General features: G+C 56.8%; 12 protein-coding genes across 12 annotated transcripts; 6 read left to right on the forward strand and 6 right to left on the reverse strand.

The window, feature by feature from the left end:
• Nucleotides 1-44: 44 nt before the first annotated feature.
• On the forward strand, nt 45-2544 carry KRP23_11598 (uncharacterized protein; the record flags this gene model as incomplete). The annotated part of the gene is made up of 2 exons (XM_067882160.1): nt 45-272; nt 352-2544. 2 exons carry the CDS (start codon nt 45-47, stop codon nt 2542-2544), a joined length of 2421 nt encoding a protein of 806 aa, XP_067740435.1.
• Nucleotides 2545-2703: 159 nt separating this feature from the next.
• KRP23_11599 (H/ACA ribonucleoprotein complex subunit 4) lies at nt 2704-4152 on the reverse strand (the record flags this gene model as incomplete). Its single annotated transcript, XM_067882161.1, has 1 exon — nt 2704-4152. One exon carries the CDS (start codon nt 4150-4152, stop codon nt 2704-2706), a length of 1449 nt encoding a protein of 482 aa, XP_067740436.1.
• Nucleotides 4153-4351: 199 nt separating this feature from the next.
• KRP23_11600 (U3 small nucleolar ribonucleoprotein IMP3) lies at nt 4352-4906 on the forward strand (the record flags this gene model as incomplete). Its single annotated transcript, XM_067882162.1, has 1 exon — nt 4352-4906. One exon carries the CDS (start codon nt 4352-4354, stop codon nt 4904-4906), a length of 555 nt encoding a protein of 184 aa, XP_067740437.1.
• Nucleotides 4907-5193: 287 nt separating this feature from the next.
• Nucleotides 5194-5925, forward strand: KRP23_11601 (uncharacterized protein; the record flags this gene model as incomplete). The annotated part of the gene is made up of 1 exon (XM_067882163.1): nt 5194-5925. The coding sequence occupies one exon, from the start codon at nt 5194-5196 to the stop codon at nt 5923-5925; it is 732 nt and encodes a 243-aa protein (XP_067740438.1).
• A 262-nt stretch (nt 5926-6187) lies between these two features.
• On the forward strand, nt 6188-8083 carry KRP23_11602 (uncharacterized protein; the record flags this gene model as incomplete). The annotated part of the gene is made up of 2 exons (XM_067882164.1): nt 6188-6677; nt 6747-8083. 2 exons carry the CDS (start codon nt 6188-6190, stop codon nt 8081-8083), a joined length of 1827 nt encoding a protein of 608 aa, XP_067740439.1.
• Nucleotides 8084-8163: 80 nt separating this feature from the next.
• On the reverse strand, nt 8164-9284 carry KRP23_11603 (uncharacterized protein; the record flags this gene model as incomplete). Its single annotated transcript, XM_067882165.1, has 2 exons — nt 8164-8427; nt 8490-9284. 2 exons carry the CDS (start codon nt 9282-9284, stop codon nt 8164-8166), a joined length of 1059 nt encoding a protein of 352 aa, XP_067740440.1.
• A 198-nt stretch (nt 9285-9482) lies between these two features.
• KRP23_11604 (putative 3,4-dihydroxy-2-butanone kinase) lies at nt 9483-11246 on the reverse strand (the record flags this gene model as incomplete). The annotated part of the gene is made up of 1 exon (XM_067882167.1): nt 9483-11246. One exon carries the CDS (start codon nt 11244-11246, stop codon nt 9483-9485), a length of 1764 nt encoding a protein of 587 aa, XP_067740441.1.
• Nucleotides 11247-11388: 142 nt separating this feature from the next.
• On the forward strand, nt 11389-12188 carry KRP23_11605 (uncharacterized protein; the record flags this gene model as incomplete). The annotated part of the gene is made up of 2 exons (XM_067882168.1): nt 11389-11753; nt 11816-12188. 2 exons carry the CDS (start codon nt 11389-11391, stop codon nt 12186-12188), a joined length of 738 nt encoding a protein of 245 aa, XP_067740442.1.
• A 115-nt stretch (nt 12189-12303) lies between these two features.
• On the reverse strand, nt 12304-13404 carry KRP23_11606 (60S ribosomal protein L8; the record flags this gene model as incomplete). Its single annotated transcript, XM_067882169.1, has 2 exons — nt 12304-12592; nt 12923-13404. 2 exons carry the CDS (start codon nt 13402-13404, stop codon nt 12304-12306), a joined length of 771 nt encoding a protein of 256 aa, XP_067740443.1.
• A 671-nt stretch (nt 13405-14075) lies between these two features.
• On the reverse strand, nt 14076-15305 carry KRP23_11607 (Serine/threonine-protein kinase PKZ1; the record flags this gene model as incomplete). The annotated part of the gene is made up of 1 exon (XM_067882170.1): nt 14076-15305. One exon carries the CDS (start codon nt 15303-15305, stop codon nt 14076-14078), a length of 1230 nt encoding a protein of 409 aa, XP_067740444.1.
• Nucleotides 15306-16328: 1023 nt separating this feature from the next.
• Nucleotides 16329-20669, reverse strand: KRP23_11608 (Unconventional myosin-Va; the record flags this gene model as incomplete). Its single annotated transcript, XM_067882171.1, has 1 exon — nt 16329-20669. The coding sequence occupies one exon, from the start codon at nt 20667-20669 to the stop codon at nt 16329-16331; it is 4341 nt and encodes a 1446-aa protein (XP_067740445.1).
• A 1769-nt stretch (nt 20670-22438) lies between these two features.
• Nucleotides 22439-23374, forward strand: KRP23_11609 (uncharacterized protein; the record flags this gene model as incomplete). Its single annotated transcript, XM_067882172.1, has 2 exons — nt 22439-22552; nt 22643-23374. The coding sequence occupies 2 exons, from the start codon at nt 22439-22441 to the stop codon at nt 23372-23374; spliced, it is 846 nt and encodes a 281-aa protein (XP_067740446.1).
• Between the last annotated feature and the right edge of the window lie 62 nt (nt 23375-23436).

Consider the following 23436-nt stretch of genomic DNA (forward strand, 5'->3'; position numbering starts at 1 on the left):
CTAGGTTAGCAGGCCACGAAGCGACGCTAGAGTCTTAGCAAGATATGCCGCGGCTGAGCAAGCACGAGCTGGAGAAATGCAGGCAAAGGCGCCAGCAGTGGCTGCAGAAGTGTCTACCTCGAATACATGCAGCTAATCGACCCAACTCTGCGTACTTGGAGAGCCCCGAAGTGCTGTCGCTGCTCCAGCACCTTTCAGACGGTGTGAACGAGCTGCTAATGGCGAGGCCTCTGTTGCCATTGCCGTGGCTCGCAGACTACTTGCGTCGTGCGGTGCGTCACTAGCTCCAATCTCCCTCATGCTTGGTATGTTGCTGTTGAGTTGTTGACACTGTCAGTTGGTAATTCGCAGTGCAAGCTGGGGTATGAGGTTCAGCCTACAGTGTCGGAGACGTTGATGCTGGAGATGCACAGGAAGCGAAGAGTTATCCAGAGTGCACTTCGCAGTACCAAGCTGGACGAGGTGGAGAGCAAGCGGTTGACTCAGAAAATCATCACACTCGAGCAGGAGTTGAAGCTTGTGGGGCGTGAACGCCGACTGAAAAAAGTGGATCACGCGTTCCTTGTCTGGGAGGAATCGTCAGTGCAAGCGAACTGGAGTGTCGACACCAACAAGCTGCCCTTGTTCCCGGAGAAGGATGAAAAGTCGAAAGCAGAGGCACCAGAGCCGTCAACGTCGACTCGTGACTCGGCCTCTAGACCGCCGCAGGAGATGGAGAGCGGATCCGAGTGGCTGTCAGAGCAATTTCGTCTCGATCTTCTCGCTCAGCGCGACTTGGACTCGTACTTCGACGTGGTGGTCGATGGGGTCGTGAAGGCGTTGGTAAATCTGCTTCTTGTTGCGCCTGAACGGCCTGAACTCTGGCTTGTGGTGTACCTGCGCAGTTCAATGGAGAGTGCAAGTCCTCCGAAGACAAGCTCTGATGATTCGACGGCGCGTCGGTCTTTCGTGTCACTGCAAGCGGCATCCCCGACGCTTTTCAAGACAAATTTCGAGCTAACTCGCAAGCTCGACGAGATCAAAGAAGCCCAACGCAACATGCACCGCCGACTTGAAACAATGCAGCAAACCTTCGCTGAGCTAGAGCAAGAGTTGGCGACGCGCAATCGGTTTATCACTAGACTGTCGGAGTCACACGTGACAACGAGGACGCAGGCCATCATGGACGGCACGCCAGTCTTTCTCAACTCGCAAAAGCACTGGGTGCTGCCTGGTTGTCTGTTGACTCCGCGAACACTCTCCGTCGCTGAACTACTGGGACTTCGACGTGCAGAGGCCTTTCTAATGGAGACAGACGAGCTCCACTGGAAGTTCCTGCTTCGTACTCAGTTGGAATACGACTCGGCAACGCTGATACTGAGCGTTTGGCGTGGTCGACGAGCGTATCACTCCTATCAAGACCTGTTGAAGCAACGCCGCCATGCAGCAGCTTTGATTCAGCGCAACTACTTCCGCTATCTCTTCACTCGCGCCGTTAGTCTACCGCGTTGGTGTCGTCCCGGACGAGAAGTGATTGTAGCCCCCAGCATCGCTCAGAAGTGCGCTATCTCCTTCCAGTTCTACCCGAAGAAGGACTTTCCAACTGGAAACTACCGCCGAGAACCGACAGGAACCAGCATCTCTGAGCTCATGGAGATGGCTCGACAGGACGAACTGTGTGCGGGCTTCACTACGGACGGCGCATTCAAACGATTCCTCCCGCGCATGCTCTCTCAACTCAAACCTATGGAGGCTGCGCATGAGGACGATTCGGACGAAGACGCGGAAGATGGTCTCTACGTGAAGGTATTTCCGAAGAAAGACGAGAAGCTCGTGAACTCGGCCGTCGTTGTTGAGGAACCTGACGATCGCTTCGGGTTGGTTCGAGTTGTCCTCGATGGGGTCGCTCTCATGGAGCTGGTTCCCGTCACGAAGCTCACAGATCGTTGGAAGCGCATTCGAGTCAAACGTGTCCAGTCGAAAGAGAGGAGGAAGACCCGCTCGATTGTCTTTGGCAAAGGAACCCCCAGGATCCTCACGGACGGCACCGAGAACGACTCTCCAATTGTCGAGCCAGGCACCCCGGACACCACGTACGAACGAATTGAAAGCGACGAAGAGGACGTCGAGGACAGTCTGGAGAAGGAATGGCGACGTCAGAGACGGCTACTGCGAAGACACCAGCGCAGTCGTGACAATGACGAGGATGATTCTCCAGAGTACGTTTTCGAGGACCTGGTGACAGGCCGCATCATGCGTCGTGGACACCCCAACAACACGCACCAAGACCCGGAGCGTGTGATCGCCACTCGGAAGAAGGAGTACGAGGACGAGAAGCACAGCCAATTCCAAGCGAGAGAACTCGTCTGCGCGGTCAAAATCCAATGTGCGTGGCGCTCCAAGCGAGCACGCGAGCACTTCCGGCAAATGCTGCTTCTTCGAGCCAAGGAGCGAGAGCGAGAACGCCTCGTGGATCAGGTCGGTGCTGCCAACGCACACAAGCGGAAGTCCAGCAAGAAGAAAAGCGGAAGACACTCGTTCTTCTCCAGATGGCGAAGAAGTTGAAACACAGTATATATATTACTAGAGGCGACTACTGTAGCAATGCCTGATGCACGCAAGACACTCGGTCCTCTCACGCTCGGCAGCGAACTCGAGGCTATCTCCTTTTTGTCCGGAAGGATAGTCATGGGGTCAAGTGCACTAGCCACAAGAAGAGGTCGTCTATTCCGAGTCGCTCGTGTCCTTGGATTTTTTCTTCTTCTTCTTGGACTTCTTCTTCTCGGGAGACTCGCCAGCCTCGGCGACCTCAGCCTCCTCGGCGTCACGCTTGTGCTTGTGCTTGTGTTTCTTCTCCTTCTTCTCTTTCTTTTCCTTCTTCACCTTCTTCTTGGGGGCTTCGTCCTCCGACGCTTCATCCTTCACCTCCTCGACCAGAGTCTTCTTCTCCTCGTCCTTGCCGTACAGCTCCGTCACGTCCGAGGGCGTGTTCTCGTTCACCTTGCCGTACTTGCCGATCTTGCCCTCCTTCACAAGACCCTTCACCTTCTGAGCCATGGGGCCCAAGCCCCAACGACGCGGGTACGTGTCCCTCTCCATGATGACGCGCTTGATCTTAGCGACAACTCCATGGTCGCACGTGGCCATGACCGCCGTGGTCATCTGAGCGATAGCAACAGCAATAGCCTCTCCCTTGGTCGTCATCAGCACCACCTCCTCGCCAATGTCAATGTCATCGGCGAAGCGCAGCAGACCGGGGATCATGAACTTTGCGCCATAGCAAATGGCGTTCACCGAGCTGTCCTTCACCACGATACGCTTGTACGTGGTGAGCAGCACCTCAAGCGGCCGCACAATGCGGCGCAGGTACGACTCGTCCTTGTACGTGTCGTACTGGAACTGCGCGTCCAGCACGTCGTGCATAGTCACCATAGCGTCGTTCTCGCCCATTACACCAGAGCGCACGCGGCGCAGCTCCTGCATGTGGCCTCCCACGCCCAGCACCAGTCCCAGGTGCACACACAGCGTACGGATGTAGGTACCGGCCTCGCAGCTCACGTGGAAGATGCCAAGGTGACGGTCTTGGTCGTACTCGATGAGCTTGGACTGGTAAATCGTTCGGATACGCAGCTGTCTCTTGACGGCGGAGATAAGCGGCGGACGCTGGAACAGCGCCCCCGTGAGCGTCTCAATGGCTCGCGCGAGCTTCGCCTGGCTCTCAATGGCGCTGTGGAGACGGACAACTGCCACGTACTCCTTACCAGCTCCTTGCTGAGCCTTGACGAGTCTCGTGGCGCGGTCCACGCACACGATCAGGCATCCTGTAACCTTGGGGTCGAGAGTTCCCGAGTGGCCAGTCTTGTCCACGCGAAGGATGCGGCGGATCCAGGCCACGACCTCGTGCGACGACGGGTTGGCCGGCTTGTCCAGGTTGATGACACCGTAGCGCACGTAGTCATGCAAGTTGCGCTTGAGCGGGCTGGAGCTGCACGCGATGGGCGTGTAGTGGCCCGTGCGCACGTTGAGCTGGTTGTAGTTCTTGAGCAGCAGCGGCCACTTGCTCGTGTCCAGCGCGGGCGTGTGGCTCTCGGGCGCGATGAGGTCCTTGCCATTGTCTTCTGAAGCCTTGAGCTTCTTCTTCTTGCTCTTCTTGTCCATCTCGGCGGCCGTCATGATGGGGTTACACCTGCCAATTGGAAATGACCGGACACGAGAGGACCGCGAGCAGCTCCGTTACAGATCCGTTGGTCGTGGGGGAGTCATGTGGTGCACATTAATTAGTGTATAAAACGTAGTGTAACTAGGGTACGTTTCACTTACACTTGCGTTTTGTATCGGCGTACCCAATTGTTCATTTTTCGTATTGACAGCCATGGGTCGTCAACTCAAGTTCCACGAGCAGAAGCTGCTGCGCAAGGTAGACCTGCTGGAATGGCGCAAGGAGAACAACCTGCACGAGATCAAGGTGATCCGCCGCTACCGCATCCCGGACCGCGAGCAGTACCACAAGTACAACCGCCTGGTGGGCCACATCTCGCGCGTCGTGGCGCGGCTCAAGAAGCGGCCGGCGACTGACCCGTTCCGTATTAAGACGACGACTGCGCTGCTAGACAAGCTCTACCACATGGGCCTCATCCAGACCAAGAAGAGTCTGCTCAAGGCGGAGGAGGTCAACGTCTCGTCCTTGTGTCGTCGCCGTCTGCCGGTTGTCATGGTGCGTGTCAAAATGGCCGAAAGCATCAAGGAAGCTGCGACGTTCGTGGAGCAGGGACACGTCCGCGTGGGCCCCACAGTCGTAACGGACGCAGCTTTTCTTGTCACTCGCCCCATGGAGGACTTCGTCACGTGGGTGGACAGCTCCAAGATCAAGAGAACCATCGTCAAGTACAACGACAAGCTCGACGACTTCGATCTGCTGGGCAACTGAGACCGAGACGGCACAAGCTGCGATGGTGGCAGGTTCATACACTTTTTTTTACCTGAGAATGCACGAGCTTTTTGATTTTCAGGTGGTGCATCCCGTGGTGGACTGATTCTTGTTGGGTTTGGTGGTTTTAGTGGCCGTTTTGGTGGGACTAAGGGATGTGAGGTGGTTATTGTTGGCGTGCACGTTCTTTTGATGCAGCATCGCATGGGCTGTCAACGTTTGATGGTCTCTTCACTCGCACAGTTCGTTTTATTCGAAGCCGAGGAACAAGAAGTTTTCAAGTTGACATGCGCGGCGTTTTCGGTTCGACAAGTGTTGCGGTGTTGCTGCTAGCTGCGTCGTTGGTTGATGCAGCGCTTCCAGTGGTGAAGGAGAGTGTCAGCGGCACGATTTATCGCAAGGCGAGCTATGTGACGGTGGACCAGTACACGTTGAGCATCACGGCGGCGTCGGCGATCGTCGAGATCGACCTGCTGTCCATGGAGACGGCTAACAACGTGACCTTCTCCGACGTCAACTCCGACTGCGACTCGGCGTACATCGACCCTCAGATATTCTTGTTCCAGAAGAGTACGGACGGCTCGCTGTCTGTCGTAGCAAGTAACGACGACGCCGGCGACGATAACCCGGCGTACTACAGCCGTGGACGCTCCGACGGCTCGGTGACAGCCGAAGATTCCTACTTGATCCGCCAGCTATCGAGAGGCACGTACGTAGTCGCTGTTGGACGTTATCCGCTGAGCCAAGCTGCCGCCGCTGCTGGACAGAGCACCGACAGTGTCGCCGACTTCACGCCGTACACGTGCATGGCGCGGAAGGCCAGCTACGGCAACTACAAGATGACAGTGCGCACGCAGTCTTCCTCCACGACGAGCGCTCTCACCCAGAAGGCCAACTCGTACGTCGGCAACAGTTGCAGCGTCGCGTCCTCCGTCACGAACGAGTGCGTCTACGCGCTGCCCGCAGACATCGGCAGAGATATTCTTTCGACCTGCAGCTACGACAAGACCATCTACTAAGCCAATCTCTGTCCTTCACTCTCGTCTGCATAGCAATCTAAAAGCCTCCAATGAATAACTCCAAGCTCTTCTACTTCTGAAGTAGGTTTGAGGCCTCCTCCAGCTTTGCGAGTGCCACGTGCAAACTGCAATGCAATAAACTGTAGCCATTTCCAGCTGAAACACGATATCTTGATCAAAGTATGCGGCACCGGAATCGAGTCAGACGTGAAAGTTCATACCACCATTTGCTGGTCCAAGCTAATCATCGACCCCCTACAGCATGGGTACCCTCGACAACGACATTGGCTACGTGATCTCGCCCGAGGACCATCTCCAGCATGGCCTGAACGACTACGTCATCTCCCCTGACGAGCGGCGGCAGAATTTCTCCATGCTCGAGACGGCCTCGGCCTCTCACAGTGACGATGGACGCAAATACGCAGCTGCAGAGATGCCTTATCGCCCCAGCTCCGCGTCCGACACTAGCTCCGTGAACTTTACCGACTCGCTGATGATCGTAGGCAAACAACTGCCTTCAGGGAGAGCCGTGGTAGCGCTGGACCTCTTCGCGCGCGAGAACATCGGACTGCTCCTCAACTACGTCGCTGTTGGAGCTGTGCACGGACTCTTCCAGGCAGTGATGTACCCCTATTTGAACGTGTACCTCAATATGGACGACTATCTAGCATATGCTGCAGAGCGGTGGCTAGCGGTGCCCTGGATGCTCAAGGTTTTCTTGGCGATGCTGTCGGACGGTCTCCCTATCAAAGGTTCGCGGCGACGGGCGTACATGTTGATCGGGTGGGGGGTCTGCCTCCTTTTTTCGTTCATATTAGCAGTACTACCTTCCGAGACGGCGTACTTGACGGACGGAGCTGTGACCAACAGTGCTGCTGCTGCAGCAGGCAATAAGTACGTCGCGCTGTTCGTGGTCGCGACTTTCGGGTACGTTCTGGCCGACACTGCGAGTGATGGGATGCTGGTTGAGTTCGCACAGCTGCACCAAGCGAGCGAGCAGCAGCAGATGCAGTTGCTTCATCAACAACGAGAGCTGAACGGAGACATCAGCCCGATGCCAATCCCCCCTCCGAAAACGGCAGGACCGACGTACGTCGTCACCACGCTCTTCGCGGCGCGGTACCTCGCTCAGTTTGTCGTGACGTTCTTCGTGGCGTTCATGTGCAACAGCGATTCCTATGGAGGGAGCTTTGCGTGGGGCGCTTCCGTCAACAGCATGATGGCGATCGCTGTGGTTGTTTCGGCCGGGACCATGGCAGCCACGTGGTTCTTTCTGCTGGAGGACGAGAATCCTGCAGGATATAACGTCCACATCCTCTCGCCGCGCGAGTGGAAAGTTACGGCTCACAAGTTGTTTCATCAGCGCGCCATCGTCCAGCTAATGGGCTACATGTTTCTCTCTCGCTTTTGCTTTTCGTACTACGCCACGTCGGCTAAAGCCATCTACGAGTACTGGGCACCGGCAGGGACGCTGACGACCAACATTTTCTCGAGTTTCAATGCTGCTGTGTTTGCTGGCGCTGCGCTGCTCATCGGACACGGTCCTACCATGTTGATCTTGCGGAAACTGAGGTGGCGACAGACTGTAGCTGGTTCGGTGGTGGTCTCCGCGGCACTCGTTCTTGTTGTGGCGCTTTTCACAGTGTACAACGTGGTGCGCGTGGCCGCTGTCACGCTATTGATGGAGCAGGTCATTGCGATGTTCGAGGCTCTGGCTTACTTCGTGTCTCTCCTCGCGGCGGTAGCAATCGCCGAGCCTGGGCGCGAGTGCACGTCCTTCAGCCTAATTGTCACGATGGGCAACCTCGCTGTTCCTTTTGCCATTTCGCTGTCGCAAGCCATCGGAGAGCACTTTGACGTCTACGACTCCGAGTACGAATCGGATTCAAGCCACGCGCGTGCCCAAGTCATGTACTGCTTCCTTGTAGCAGCGATTGTTCGGGCCCTGCACCTGGTGCTGCTGCCTCTGCTACCAGAGCAAGCTGAGGCTGCTCGCGTGCTCAAGCTTTCGCGCTTCACAGGCAGACAAGGCTCGGTGATTGTAGTCGCAGCCTCTGTGTGTGCAGGGTTCATGGTTTTCTGGGCGCTGCTTACCACGACCCTCTCGTCTTTCGAGCGAACTTCGTGTCTCAATGTCGCTGGCGGTGAAGGCTGTTAGCAAGATACACAACCACACGCAGTCCCAAGACTGTACTCCATCCTCATTCGGACGTGTATAAGAGGAGTCTTACGTTGATCTTACAGTGTAGTCTCTTTTGAGGCAGTTGCCACCGCATTGTTTTCGATGAATGGCGGACGGACTGGAGATCCCGAAATGCTGGACACTGGCGTACGTGGGGTGCCAGGTGGGGGCTTGCTTTCGATGTGGAGAACTTCGACAGAAAGGATATCATCGTCATCGTCGTTGCTATCCTCCTCCTCTCCACCTTTGCTCGTACCGGTCTTCGACTCTTTTGCCTTGCGGCTCTTGATGTAGGCGTGTGCTGAGATCAAGATTGAGATCTACAAGGCAGTTAAGCACGATTAGTGGTTTGAAGTTCACTAGCGACCAATTGCTCACTTACCACCGTAGCAACAGCACCAAGAATGGTGATGATCACCTTGAGATACGAAAAATCATCGCAAGTTGGCGGATTCCGCCAGTCACCAGTGCATTTGCACACCTTTGATCCGTCTGGGCTCGTCACCACAGTGCCTCGCGTTGGGTTGCAGCTTGCGAAGTCATTTTCATCCGTGTACACCGAGCTTGTAGCATCATGGTCCGTAGCACCGACCGGTTCATTGTGCGCTGCTGATCCAGAGTCCAGCGAGATGGAGGACCCACTGGAGTCACAAGTCCCAGTGGCATTGCCCTCAACGGCTTTGATCGTGTACATATCCGTCACTTGTGTGCATTCATCCGCGCCCCAGCCACGCAAAAGAATCGTGCCAGGGTCGTCGACGCAGATAGTGAAAGCTTCCCCACTGGAACTTGCCTCGGTGTCTCTACTGCCTACGAAGCTTGTTTGAGCCTGGTTGGTCTTCAGGAAGTCGTAGGTCACGCGTGACACGCTGTTGAACGTGAAGCTGAACTGCTGACCAGCGACAACTTGAGCTGACCCATTGCTGTCGAAGGTGACCCCGTCCAGATATTCTAGAGTACCATGCGAAAAAGAGCATCCGTAGCAGCAAATGCCTGTCGCCGCACTGCACTGCTCGAACACAACCGGGTCGTACGTGATCACAGTGCTCAACGGATCGGTCTTGTCCAGACAATCAGCGCAGCACGATTCTCCCGCTGCGAGTGAGGAGACTAGAACTATCTCCACCACCAGCAGCAAGGTTCGCGAGTGTCGAGATTCGACATGGTAGCGTGACATCAATGCTGGTGTTCCTCGGACTCTTGAGTCTTTGGCTTGATCCAGTTGGTGCAATCTTGGTGCCTGACTCGACGCCTCTCACCAAAGATACCTTTCCATCACGAGCCGAAATGGAGGCAAGATACCACTGCATTGACTTGAATAAGACCTTGCATCCTAACAATACACAGTCACCTACTCTGAGTCACCAGCTCTGCTTTAGCTCGCGTTCACCGCATCCGCGATGGCCTGGATCCAAAATGCAGCGGCCTTGGCACCAGGGTCAGGAATACCAGCACCGAATTCCTCGCCAACGTATCCAGCGCGGCCAAACGCCAACTTCGTGGAAATTTGAGCCGTGGCATTGGCTCCTTCCTGGGCCGCCTTAGCAGCAGCTGTAGCTAGTTCAGCCCCGACCTTCGAGGTCGGGTTGTCGATAGCACGAAGCGACGGGACGAGTGCATCCACCATGGTACGGGAGCCCTCCTTGGCGCCGCCGTACTTCTGAACAGCAGCGATACCAGCACCGAAGGCCCCGACCCACGCTGCAGTATCAGCTTCCTTGCAGCTCTCGAGGTGAAGAGACCCAGCCGTTAAGAAGATAACGTACAGCACGCCAGAGGTGCCACCAGCGCTGCGACCAACCGAGTCCGCGAGCGCACGCAACGTCTGAGTAGCGTCGTTCAGCGGGTAGTGAGCCTTCAAGTCTGCAAGGATAGCTTCCGCCGCGTTTTTGAACGTGGTGCCGCAGTCGCCATCACCGACCTTTGTATCCCAGTTCGTAAGCTGCGGCTCATTCTTGATCAGGGTCTCACACACAGCCAGGATGCACTTCTCCAGAAGCAGCCCCTTGTTCGAGAGCTCAGCCGGACGCTCAAACTTCTTTTGAGCTTGAGTAGGCACCTCCGCCTTGATGAATGATCCAGAGATGCCCGACTTCGACAAGTCAAAGGGCGAGTACGTCCACGCTGGTGCCGAGGTAGGAGCGTCAAAGAACGCGAGCATGCCAGCATCGCCGTTGGAGTTCCATAAGGACAGCGAGAAGCCAGCCATATCCAGCGCCGTCATGAACGAACCGACCATCACGCGCTCAGGCTCAACCCCCTTAGCTCGCAGTACCTCGACTGCATACTTGGCCACCACATACAATTCCATGCCCGTCGTCGAGCCCAGGTTATTGACCATCAACACACACTTTCCACCTTGTTTCAAAGCCAGCCCCACCGACGTCTGATCCGTCGTGATCTTCTCAATCAGCAGCTTGCATAGCGACGGCACGTCCTGCTGCTCACACTTGGCCACTCCCGGTTCTCCGTGGATGCCCAGTCCGACCTCCATGTCATTGTCCCCCCACTCTCTCGAGTTGTCCTCTTGTCCAGGCAGCGTGCAGGGCTTGATAGCCACGCCCATGGTGCCCAGCTTGCTCTCCCCCATGAGGCCATTCACCATCTTGACGAGGCTTGCAAGGTCCTTGCCCGCCTTGGCCGCAGCGCCGGCCAACTTGTGGACGAAAACGGTTCCGCTCAGTCCGCGGCGTCCTGCATTGGCATTCACCACGGCCACGTCTTCTCCGACCACGACCATGTCGCATCTGAAGCCCTCGGCCTTGGCCTGCTCCACGGCCAGTCCGAAGTTGATCCTGTCGCCGGTGTAGTTCTTGACCACCACGAGGCAACCGTGCGGGCCCGCGGCCAGGCGAATGGCCGTCAACACCTGCTGCGTGGAGGGCGAGGCGAACACGCCGCCACACACGACGCCCGTGAGCATTCCCTCGCCGATGTAGCCAGCGTGCGTAGGCTCGTGGCCGCTGCCGCCGCCCGAGATGAGTGTCACTTGGCGCTCGCGGATGGCCGCGTAGTCGCGGTGCAGCAGCACGCGCTCCGTGGGCTCCAGCACCAGGTGCGGGTGCGACAGCGCCATGCCCTCCACCATGTCGGCCACGATACTGTGACCGTCCTTCACGAGCTGCTTGGCCTTGGTCATTCTCGAGCTCTTCTTCTGGGCTTGAGGCACTTCTCTCTTGGACGGCAAATTGCGGAATGAGAATGCAGATTGACACGCTTGAAGTTGCTGATGGGTACACGTCGAATATCTGCCAATCACGTAGCGATCGCTTTTTGGCAGCATGGGCGGCGGCGGTCTGCGCATCCTGCCGCACAAGAAGTGGCATGTGTGGCGGCGCGACAACATCGAGCGCGTGCTGCGGGACGAGCGCGAGCAGGAGGAGCAGCAGCAGGCGCGGGAGGCCAAGGAGCGGCGGCTGGCGCAGGAGCGACGCGCGCAGCAGCTTCTGCCGGCGGAAGGTCGGGGCCAAGGACCGCAGCACATTAATTTGTTCCAGGCAGAGGAGACCCAGGGCCCCAGAGAGGGGAAGAAGGGAGGGAGTGGGGCTGAAGATACGCTGAGGAGACATGGCAGACTTCCCTGGTACGCTCAGGCGGAAGATACGACGAAGGAGCCGACTGCGAGGCAGGAGAAGAAGCGCAAGCGGTGAGTTGCTGAGGGCTGATGGAGGAAGCGGGAGCTCATGCTGTGGCTGGTTTTGCTTGTAGAGAACTGGAAGTGGCTGATCCGTTGCGGCACATGAGGCCGAAGGAAGAGCGTCTGCTGTTTGCTGCTCGAGGAGCGGAGAAGGAAACTAGTCGCAGCAGACACCATGCTGAAGAGGAGGGGCCTGCTGGCAGCGATCGCAGAAAATACTCTGCCCGGTATGACCGCTCTTCAGATTCTCTTGACTGTCGGAGCAGAAGATGCAAAGAGGATGGAGAGGACAAGCGCTCGAAGAAGCGCCGCAAGCACCACAAGGAGCAGAAGAGTAAGCACAAAGCCTGCAACAAAGAGGCTCTCCTGGAAGAGTTGCGTCGTGAGCGCAAGGAACGCGAAGCCTCAGAGCATCGACGAGCAAACAAAGTTATGTACGGATGATACCACCAAACAATGACAAACACAAAACGACAATGTGGTTTGGTTGAAAAGCTTTTCATTAGTTTGGCATTCCCGTTGAGCCGTGAGGCTGCAAATTGAGCTAGGAAGAGACAACTTAGTTGTCCTTCTCCACCTTCTTGATACCGCGGAGACGGCCCGTGCGGCGGGCGGCAATAAGACCGACCTTCTTACCCGCAGGGGCGTCACGGCGCACAGTCGACGGGTGACCAATGTGCTGGTGGTTACCACCACCGTGGGGGTGCTCCACGGGGTTCATGGCAACACCACGCACACGAGGCCACTCGTTACGCTTGACGCGGTACTTGTGGAAGGCACGGCCGGCCTTGAGGATAGGCTTGTCCGTACGACCGCCACCAGCGACCACACCAATCATAGCACGGCACCTGTAGATCAATTCCCATAAGCGAGCACACAAGTCAGTACAGCGTTAAAAAAACTCCCCTCCATCATCTCCACAACAAGTCCACGCTGCCCTCAAAGCAATCGTCGCGAGATCGCGAGTCATACAAGGAGATACTTACTCACCGCACTGAGGCGGGAAAGAATGATGGATAGCACACACACGCACTCAATCTATACAGACCGAGCGCGGCGCGAGCGCATTCTCGCTCCTCATTGGGGAATAAAGAGCGAAAAGCGCCGCCGTGCCTCGAGACTCTCAGAGAGAATCTCGAATCATTGTGTCGAAAATGTCCAAAATAGCAGCAACTTACGCCGAGGGGACCGTCTTCTTGGAGCCCGAAGGCAGACGGAGTTTGGTCTTGCCCTTGTCCTCGTCGTGGGTCACGATAACAGCGTAGTCTCCCGAAGCACGGGCGAACGAACCGCGGTCACCGACCTTGGCCTCCACGTTGCACACGATGGTACCTTCCGGCAGGGCCGACAGGGGGAGGGTGTTGCCCACCGTCAGCGTCGCCTTGGGGCCCGAGTACACGAACATACCCGTGTACATGCCCTCAGCCGCGATCAGCAGCTCGTGGTTGAGCTGGAAGCGGTACGGGTCACGGTACGTGACCCTGGCGAGCGGCGCGCCACGGCCGGAGTCGTGGATGATCTCCTTGACGACACCCTTGATGTAGCCAGTGCGCTCGACGAAGTCAAGCGCGCGGAAGGCGGCGGGGCCCTTGCGCAGGTGCGTGTGCGACTTGAAGATGGAGCCAGCGCCCTTACGCTGACCACGGATAACACGACCCATTCTTGCTCTTGTTTTTCAACCGGGAAATGTCAAAATGCTCGGCTTCGGCTTTTGAGGGCCAAGGTGAGCGGACGGCCAACCAAGCTGCACCCGCAGAAAGCGATGACCGAGTTTGCGAGTATGTATACAGGTATAGTGAAAACAAGGTATTTCACACACACGCGATTGATTGGAGGAGGGGAGGATGGTACAGTGTACCGCTACGAACTGAACGCTGCTCGAAAGCGACCATTTCAGCTTTTGTTTCTCTTGTTGCACGTGACCCGATCTTTTGGTAGCATTTGGTATCTCCACCTCGTGAAGCGCTCTGTGGCGTGTTGTGTGCGGGGTGGTCATTTAAATAATGCGATAGCAACCTCCAGTGAGACGTTATAGTTGGGCTTTATGCAGCGCTCCTCCATCTGCTACATTGCCCTGGTTTGTCTTCACACATCCTCAAAACCCAAAAACTCCATCAACAGTAGGCAATAATAACGAAGCAGGTTCCTTGGCAAAATTAGGTTGCTCTATTGGAAGAATATACTTGTTCTCTCTCGTCTATCAGCTTCGTCTTCGCTCGTTGAGTACATCTACACACAACTCGAAGCTTTGTCTGTTGCAGGTTCAGTCCCCGCAGCAAAGCGGCGTTCCCCGCTTTAAATACGTAATTTTCCATGGTACAGGTGAGCCCGTTAGACGGGGCTCATGGGCAGCGGCTGCCCTGCCAGTAGCGGTGACGGCGCACGATAATCTCCAGCCTGAGCGTTGGCTTCAGCGCTGGCGTTCATCCACGGGTGCTGCAGCATCTGGTCCGCTGTGAGACGCAGCGCCGGGTCCTTGACGAGCAGCTTGGAAATGAGGTCCTTGGCGTCGGGCGACACATTGTCCCAGGCGTTGAAGGCGAACGTGATCGGCTCCGACTTGATGCGGTGCTCCACAATGAGGTCCGACGACATGCCGTCCAGGTCGAACGGGTGCGAACCGCTCAGCATGATGTACAGCACGCAGCCCAGCGCCCACATATCGCACGCGCTGGTGCACACGCCCGTTGTGAGCAACTCAGGCGGCAGGTACGCGGCCGTGCCAACATCCTCAAGGTTGGTGGTGGCACCCGCCGGCCCGGCACTGCCGAAGTCTGCGAGTTTCACGAGGCTGTTGCTTTCGTGGCGATTACCTTTGCGGTAGACGCCGCTGGTATTGTAGTCCACGACCCGCGCGCTCAGCAAGATGTTCTCGGGTTTGACGTCCTTGTGCACGAGTCCATGCCGGTGCAGGAACGAGAGCGCGCTCGCGATCTCCCGCGCCACGTCGCGTGCCTTTGGCTCGGGGAAGGACCCGTAGGCCACGATCTGCTCGAAGAGTTCACCTCCGCGGGCCAGCTCCGTCACCAAAAAGAGCTTGCGGCCTTCGACGTACACGTCCCGGAGGTCGACGATGCTTTTGTGTCCTCCGAGCGCCTTGACGAGCTTCAAAGCCGAGATCTCCCGCTCCAGCGACGGGTACGAGCGTCTGTCGTCGGGCTGCTCGAGCGGCACGATCTTGACGGCCGCCACCTCTCCGGACTCGGCGTGCATGCCCAGTCGCACGATGCCAAAGGCGCCGGCGCCGATCTGGTCGAACAACTGCCACTTGTGTCTCGGCTGGGGCTCGATGGCCGCTCGCGCCTGGGTGACACCCTCCATCTCGAGCTCGAGGCCGACGCTAAGCGCCGCTGCGCCCACGACCGCGAGACGCAGCGGATTGGTGCCGCGCTGGGCTCCCGACTCGCGATGGCGACGCGACTGCGTCTGGTAGGCGCATTGCAGCGCTCGAATTGCGCCGCGCTGCTCCAGCTGCTGCTGCAGACTGTGGCGGATAGCGGAGACCACCACGCCGCTGCAGTTGGACACTTCCGTGGCGGCTGATCGTCCGAGGCGAAGCATTGTTAGGAGCTATGGTGGCAGCGGATGAAGAATGCCGAGTGAGGTGATTCCGAGAATGCTGTTCGATTGCAGCCGAGTCAGAACTCGAGGTTGCATGCTCGCGACTTGTGCTTAACGGAGACAGCCGTTTTTGGCTGTGGGAGTTTGTATGCCTCGAGACAAAAACCCCTCGCCCTGGTTCTCTTACGTCACTTCGTGCTTGCAGGCACGCATGCAGCAACTCCTCATGATCCGACTGCACCACCTGGGCTGGGATACTTTTGGTTCAGAGATTCTGCTGCCAGATTCGGACGTAAAATCCGTAGCAAAGGCTTTCCTCGAGCGCTGAGCCCAGGGATGATAGGGAAGGAGGCTGCGATGCCGCCCTGCTGGCGGCAGTGCATGTAGTGATAGAGAAGCGCGTGGATTCGGAACTCGCGTCAGTGAAGTATGAATTTAGTTCCTGTCGTTTCAAAGCATTTCTCACCAAGGCGGTCGTTCAGTCGAAGCGCACTGCAACGTGCGCTGCCAATGAGCGGCGGCCACCGAGATGTCTTATCCACACGGTGGTGCCAGCAAATGAATAGCAAATGATGTAGTGGGTTCGTTCTTGCTTCCGTCCTGAGTTCAAGCTGGCGGGTTTACCTATACTGGGTCAAAAGATGGATAATCGTTCAACTGCTCTGCTTGGTGTTGCCATCTGACCTTCGCCTTCTGCTTAGTTTAGGACTCCCGAGAACCCACCGATCACCCGACAGCAACACCGTGGAGGGACTCTTTACCATAACCACACACAAGTCTTAACGGTCACTTCAACCTTGTAGGCTAGGAGTTGTATTATAGTATATAGGAGTTGTATTATAGTATACTAGTCATGCATGTAGTACTTTGAAGCACTTCATACATGGAGAGGAACAAACAGTCTTCGATGTGATGTTCAAAACTTCTCTCGTTACGAGGTGAATTGTAATAGATACTACTTGCGCTGCGTGTGCGGACATTGTGAACGTCTATCTGTCGGCACCCGCAGCAGCTTCCTGACATTTACTCGATGGGGTCGATCGGAGTCGTGGCCTCTCTCTTGGTCTTCTTGGTGCGCGAAAGCGTGGCCCACTTCTTGGCCTTCGTGATGGTACTTGCGCCGTTCTGCACGGAATGCGCAGCCTTCTCCTTACGCTGCTGCATGGCAGCATTGGCCTTCTCCTTGCGTTGCTGAACCGCCTGGCTGGCCTGTTGCCGCCGCTGCTGCATTGCGTTGGCAAGTCGCGACTTGCGAGTGCTGCTGCCAAGCAGTTTTGCGATGTCGGTGGACGGACGATCGCCGTCAAAGTAGGACGGGGTAATGGACTCCATCGACGGTCGGTCCTCCTTCCAGTTGTCGTTCTCGTTCTGGTTCTCGTCTTCGCCAGAGCTGCAGCTGTCGGACGAGTTGAGCTCTTCCGGCTCAGTGGAGCGAGAGCTGCCCGACTTCTCCAGGTAGTCGCACAGCGTCGAGTACTCGCCGCGTGCACTTTCGAGCTCCTTGCGCTGCGCGCTCAACTTCTGCGTCAACTCGACCTCCTTCAGGTTGTTGGAAGCCTTGACCACGTCGCGGTCGCACTGATACTCGGCGACAACAGCCTCCAGCTCCTTGTTGGTCTTCTGAAGCGCCACCAACTGCTTCTTCAGTCTCGCGTTCTCTTCCCGTACGCGAGCGAGCTCGCCGTTCTCCTCGGCCTTCTCCAGTTTGAACGTGGAGAACTGCTGGCGAGCCAACCGTCCACGCTGGATGCTCTGCAGGCGCGTAGCAGCCTCCTCCTCTTTCCTCTGTTCCGCCTTCTTAAGCTCGGCAAACTGCTTCCTGGCCTGGTGTCCGCGAACAATCCGCTGCATGGTGATGACCGCTTTCTCACGTCGTAGGCGCGCAGCAATCGCCTTCTTTTTGCGCTCCTCCGCCAACCTCATCTTCTCGCGAGCGGCCTCCTCCGCTGCACGACGCTGGGCCTCGCGCTCATCGTGCTCCCGCTGCAGACGGACACGTTCACGCTCCTCCTCCTCTTCACGACGGCGACGCTCTTCCTCTTCAGCCTCCAGCACCATCTCGGCAAACACGCACCGAGCAAAGTACCCGCGTACGTGCTTCTGAATGACCAACGCGCTCTCGTCCTGGAGGATCTGAAGCTGGCGCTCTTCCTCCATGCGGCGTTCTTCCTCCAGTCTGGCCAGCTCTTCTTGCAACTTGCGCTGTCGTTCCTCTTCAGCCTGCTGCATCATTTCAGCAAACACGCACCGGGCAAAGTACCCGCGAACGTGCTTTTGGATGACCACCGCGCTGTCGAGTTGGAGGATCCGAAGTCGGCGCTCCGCCTCGAGTCGGCGTTCCTCTGCCAGTCGTGCGCGCTCTTCGTCCAACTGGCGCTTCCTCTCGCGCTCCTCCTCCAGTTTGCGCTGCCGAGCAAGCTCCAATTCGCGCTCGACACGCTTGCGCTCCTCCTGCTCTAGCTTCGCCATGTACGCAGTGCGCCGCCTACCCAGCTCCTGTCGAGCCAGGTATTGACGGACGAAGCACTGCAGACGCAGTGCACGAGTCTGGCATAGCACCGCCTGGTAGATCTGGCGTCCGACGTGGCCGCGCCACATGCGCTGGATTCGCGTTGCTTGGACCTCGCACAGTGCCGCAAAGTGGATCTTGCGCCCCTGGTGTCCACGCCACACACGCTGAATCTGCAGCGCGCAGTGCTCGCACAAGACTGCATGGAACTCGCAACGACCAACATATCCTCGCCACACGCGCTGGATCGTAGCGATCGCAAGCTGCGCCCGAAAAAACCGGCACCGAGCCACGAAGACCTTGACACGCCGCTGGATCTCGATCAACGCGTCACGCATCTCGTAGTACTGGCAGCGTGCACGCATGCCGCGCCATTGAGCCTGGATCAGAGCCACGTACGCAAAGAGCTTCTGCGCCTTGGCGTGCTCGAGCTTTTCAAGCACACCCTTCTGCAGGTAGATCTTCGTCACGCCCATCTGATACTCCTCGGGCATCACGAGCTTGAACTGCTTCACTAAGACTCGGCAATGAGGCGCTCCATACTTTGCTGCGTCCTCCTGCAACTGGTTCTGCTGCTGCTCGGAGAGGAAGATGTCAAACTGCTCTGCGAACTCAGCATGCAGCAGTCGGTTCGGGTACCCAGCACGAGCAATGCAAATGGCCTCGATGACACCGGCGCAGCGTAGCTGGTTGGCGACCATCTTGTCTTCGATCAGTGTGGCGCTCTTGACGCTGTTCGGCTTGATACAGCGGATGTAGTTGACGTTGGTCTCGTTGATGTTGGTCATGAGGGAGTTCAGAGACTGCTTGAATTGCATGCCCACCGTCTTGTCGGATCCCGCACTGCGAGCACTACCCGCCTTCCGGCTCCCTGAAGTCGAGCGGGACAAGCTCATAGCAGATGCAGCCTCCATCTCAGCCCTCACCTTGAAGAGCATTTGCGGGAACGGCTCGTGGCTGCCGCACATGAGATCGGACAGGTCCGACAGCAGTGCGTCCTTGTGCTTTTCCAGGAACCCCGTGGCCTCGTACTTCACCGTTCCGGCGTAGTGGTGGATGGCGAACTGGGTCTTGGAGATCCGTGGGAACTCGATGAGTTTCTTCTGCTTGAGGTAGGCACCTGACAGCTTGCTTACGAACCCTTCCTCGTTGCCTCGAGGGCGCACGATTTCCTCGTTCAGCAGAGCGAGCACACCCATACGACCTTCGATGAGTGCAAGAGTATCGCTGTTGTCAGCGTACGCAATGTGCGCCCACGTGATCTGCTCGCGCTCATATTCTTCCTGCACGGCCTTGAACACGTCCTGGGTGAACTTCTGCTGCAGCTTTTCGTTTGCGTAGTTGATGCAGAGCTGCTCGAACGAATTGTACTCGAAGCTCTCGAAGCCGAAGATATCCAGCACCCCGATCGTGCTCGCAGTACGGCGTGGTGCCGCACCAAGACTGGCGTTGATACCTGCCACCAACCAGTCGAAGATGCTCGCATAGATAGCCTTAGCGAGTGCATCACGCCCAGTTTGAGCCTGCTCCATCGTCAGTGGGACCAGATATACCTCTCCAGCAGCTTTCATAGTGCGGTGGGTGAGAGCCTTGGCCATGGTCTCTGGGTCCAGACCGAGCAGCGTGCTCGAATAGGTAACCGAGTCCTTGTCCAGGTCACACGCTTCATCATTGTCGGGTTTTGCAGAGAACTGAGCCTCGCCCAAGTGCAGAATGCCCGACAGGACCTGGAACAGGTCGTTTTGCTGTGCTGGGCCGAGTCCGAGCAACGAAAGCGCCTGCTTTGTCTTCGCAAAGAGAGCTTTGTCCTTGGCGTTCTCAGCTTCTACCACAGCTGCTGGCTTGGGCGGCGGTGGCGCGCATGGCTTGGGCTTTCGTCCTGGTCTCGTCTCCTGCTGTGGCTCCTTCTCCTGCAGATACGAGAACTTCGGGCTCTCGTCTCCCAGACCCAACGCGTCGCGCTCATCTGGCGTGGGGCCATGCAAGAGCTGGTAGAAAATATGGTAGTTCCGCTCACCGCGTTCGTGTGAGATGACGCGCGTCTTCTCTAGCAGATATGTCTCGCACTGAGCGCCGCAAAGCGCGTGATTCTTGTCGAACTGGAGCTGAGTGAACTTGCCGAAGCGACTCGAGTTGTCGTTGCGAGTGGTCTTGGCGTTGCCGAAGCTCTCGAGTAGCGGGTTTACCTCGATAATACGCGTGGTGATGCTGTTTTCCTGCTCACTTGGTGAGCTGCTCGGAGCTGGCGCGATCGTGGCCAGGTTGTCCATCAGAATTTTGGTGGTCTCGGTCTTTCCAGCGCCGGACTCGCCGCTCACAAGGATACTCTGGTTGCTGCCGACATCGCACATATGCCTGTAAGCTGCGACCGAAACAGCGTACACGTGCGGCGGTAGCTCCTGCCGCTTTCGTGCCCGCATGTACTTCTGGTGAAGTCCGGGCTTGTACTGCTCGTCCAGCCACTGGTACGGGTTCACGGCCAGACAAATATCCCCCGTGTACGTGTACGGCATCCGTGCCCGGAAGCGCTTCTTGAGGTTTCGTAAAATCGCCGCTTCGTGCAGGTGGTTGAGCTCGATCATGTTGTCCAGGCCGTGGTCGCAGCGCGAGAGCTGTGGGTTCTGTGGAGGGAAACCCACGTCGATGGCCACGAGTCGCTGCTCGCCGCTCCTATCCGAGTCGTCATGGTCGGCCGAGTCGTCGTCCTGCTGGTCCTTCCGCGGCCGCTGGACCCTCACGGTCACGAGCCGCTTTTGCTCGTTCACCTCCTCCACATACACGGGCAACCACGCCGCATCCGCGTCCGGAATGTAGCACCGAGCCCCCACGGCGACGCTGGGCGCGTCTTTTTGCATGGCCGATCCGCCAACGCTTTCGCTGTTGGAAGGAGGCATCGACTGTAGCAAGCAGCAGAGAGACCCCAGTCAATTGTCTAGATGGCAATTGCGCAGAGGGTTTCCTTGCTGCGTTTGCTGGCCTTTCCTCGCCTGCTGGTCAATGCCCAAGAGGGGGAATGCGCTGCAAACAGCTGAGCTCGAGCTCCCCCATGTCGGGCGTGACGTCGTCTCTCGGGCAGTTGGAAAAAAGTAGCCAGTCGGGGATTCGTTTTTAGGGGTGGAGAGGACGGTACCACTATTTAATCGGAGTAGAAAACCCTGATATAATGGTAAACTGCCTGTCCCCTACCCCGAAAGACAGACGGACACGTACGGTACAGCCATCGGATTTCTGTGCGGTGTTGTTGCCTTTTTGGTTGCCATGTTGAGACTTCCTGTCATGGGAGCATGTCGTCTGGTGGGAGGAAGGAGCAGCTCGTTGCTTCGCTCCGATTTCTTCCGAGAGGCGCCCGAGATGAGATTAACTCACTGTCCGTCCAGCGCGAGTCCGAACACTTGAGTCCCACGAAAGCGAGGCCCGGCTCGCGACTCGCGTTGCTCTCTCTTTGCCGGCCGTATGTGATGAGAGCACACCGGTTCGTGGCACAGCGTCTGTGTGCCAGAGCGCTTTGCAAAGAGTTTATCTCTATGGAGCGGCGGATACAAGTACCGATCGCGCGTCGTGCCGCAGCTTGTGGACCAACATCACCTGCGATCGGAAGCTTTAGTCGATGCAAACCGTGCTTCGGACACATCGGAGCGAGCTAGGGGATGACCATCACACGAATGCAGCCTCACCATTTTCGCCTTCAGCTGCTGGTTGCTACCACAGCAACTGTCCTGCTCGCACCGTTTCGGTGCTGCGTGTAGCCATTTCGGGCGACGATCTCGTGGAGTAACATCCACCGAAAGAGAGAGAGCCCATGGCGCCACGCGCCGAGTCGATTCCTGTCCATGTCTAGGCCTTAGCGTCAGATGTGGCTGCGAGTTCATGTGGAGGTCCTCAGAGGCTGTCGTCGCAGAAATCAGCGTCACCGAGTCGAGTGTGGGCGGCAGTGTTGCAACGTGGAGTGTCGAGACCTCTCCTGTTCCGACGGCTGCGTTATTAAAGGTCGTTTCGGTTGAGTCATTTCGGTTTGGCGATGGGGAGGATCAGCATGGAGCAGTTGGATTCGGAACACGAAGATTGGTGAAAGATAACTTGCAGAGATACAAAATAATGGATCTGAATCTCGCTGCACGTGCAGCATTGATCCAGCCATTGGGATGCAAGCACTGGTTTCCAGGGAGGTAAATGATTAACATTCATCTCATTCACGCGGAACCGTTTGCTGTAGTATTCACGTAGCTCCACTATTAACTGCTGCCCTCTGCTGAAATGTCTCCTCATCAGCTCGAAGCACGATCTAGTGTTCCATAATTGCGTCGTCGTGGGATAAGACATGTTCATTTCCAAGGCATATGGAGATCACTTCGGCTTCAACATCCTGGACCAAAATATAGTCGTCGCAATTTAGTTCCAATCTGGTTCAGTAGTATTATAATAGTATTTTGAACAAGAAGATCACAACCAATCCTGGACCAAAATATAGTCGTCGCAATTTAGCTCCAATCTGGTTCAGTAGTACTATAATAGTACCTTTGAGCAAAAAGATCACAACCAACATCCTGGACCGAAATATAGTCGTCACAAACTTAGTCAGACTAATGTTTGGTCCAATCTGGTCCAATAGTACTTTTGAGCAGAAATGACGTCCGCTCTCGCGTCGAACGAGGCGGTGGATTGCCGCCGTTTCCTGGCGGCCTGGGCGCGATTCCAAGCTAACAACGAGCAGCCTCTAGACTGCGGTATCGTTGCGCAGGTTCGTACCCTCTGTAATAACCTCTTAGTAGCTCTATTTTCCCGTACCCGTCCTAAACCCCGTGAATTTTGCTGACGTGGCCTATAATAGTATCAGCAATTGGCGCAGCACTTTCAACAGCTCATCCAAGACACCGACGAGTTAAAGGCATTAGAACCAGACTTCACCACTGTATTAGATGCAATCACTGCACTCAAGGACGAGGAGGAGGGCGCGGTCAAGCCGAGACGAATTCCGCGAGCTTCTGAGATCGCCAAGCTGCGAGAAGAGCGGGCTCGATCTCGAGCTGTGAAGATCCAAAGCCCACATGGAGCTCCGGTGCAGTACGAGGGGGAGAAGCATGATGGGGTTACCGAGGAAAAGGAGGTTAAGGCCACGCCAGAGCTGCGCACAGATCTGAGTGCAGATGACTTCAAGTCGATGCTGGAGGTGGCTGTTCCCCAGGAGGAGAAGCTGTCGACCAAGGCGATTCGAAAACGACTTGGACTTGTGGATCGAACTGAGATGCAGGCGAGTGCGTCCGAGACGGTGGCGCGTGAAGAGCAAGAATCAATCCAGTCGGAGATGATGTCGTTGGCCAAGCAGCTGAAGGACAGGACGCAGACCATCAACCAGTCTCTGGCAGAGGATGTCAAGATCTTGGACGCGGTGGGTCAGAGCGCTGAGTCGAACACGACACTGCTAGATCGCGAGAATACCAAGCTGAAGGAGCAACTGGCCTCGAGTATTGGACTGTGGACGTCGCTGTGGCTTGTGGCTATGCTGGTCATCGTGTTTATCATCACGTACTTCTACATGAAGCTGTTCTCTCGGCGATGGTGAACCCACGTTGTGTGAGGAGAGCTTCCTTGCTTTGATGGGCACGAGTTCGTCTTTGCTGACAC

Source organism: Phytophthora ramorum, assembly GCF_020800215.1.
Source record: "Phytophthora ramorum isolate Pr-102 chromosome Unknown Phyram_PR-102_s0012, whole genome shotgun sequence".
NCBI classification, from domain to species: domain Eukaryota; phylum Oomycota; class Peronosporomycetes; order Peronosporales; family Peronosporaceae; genus Phytophthora; species Phytophthora ramorum.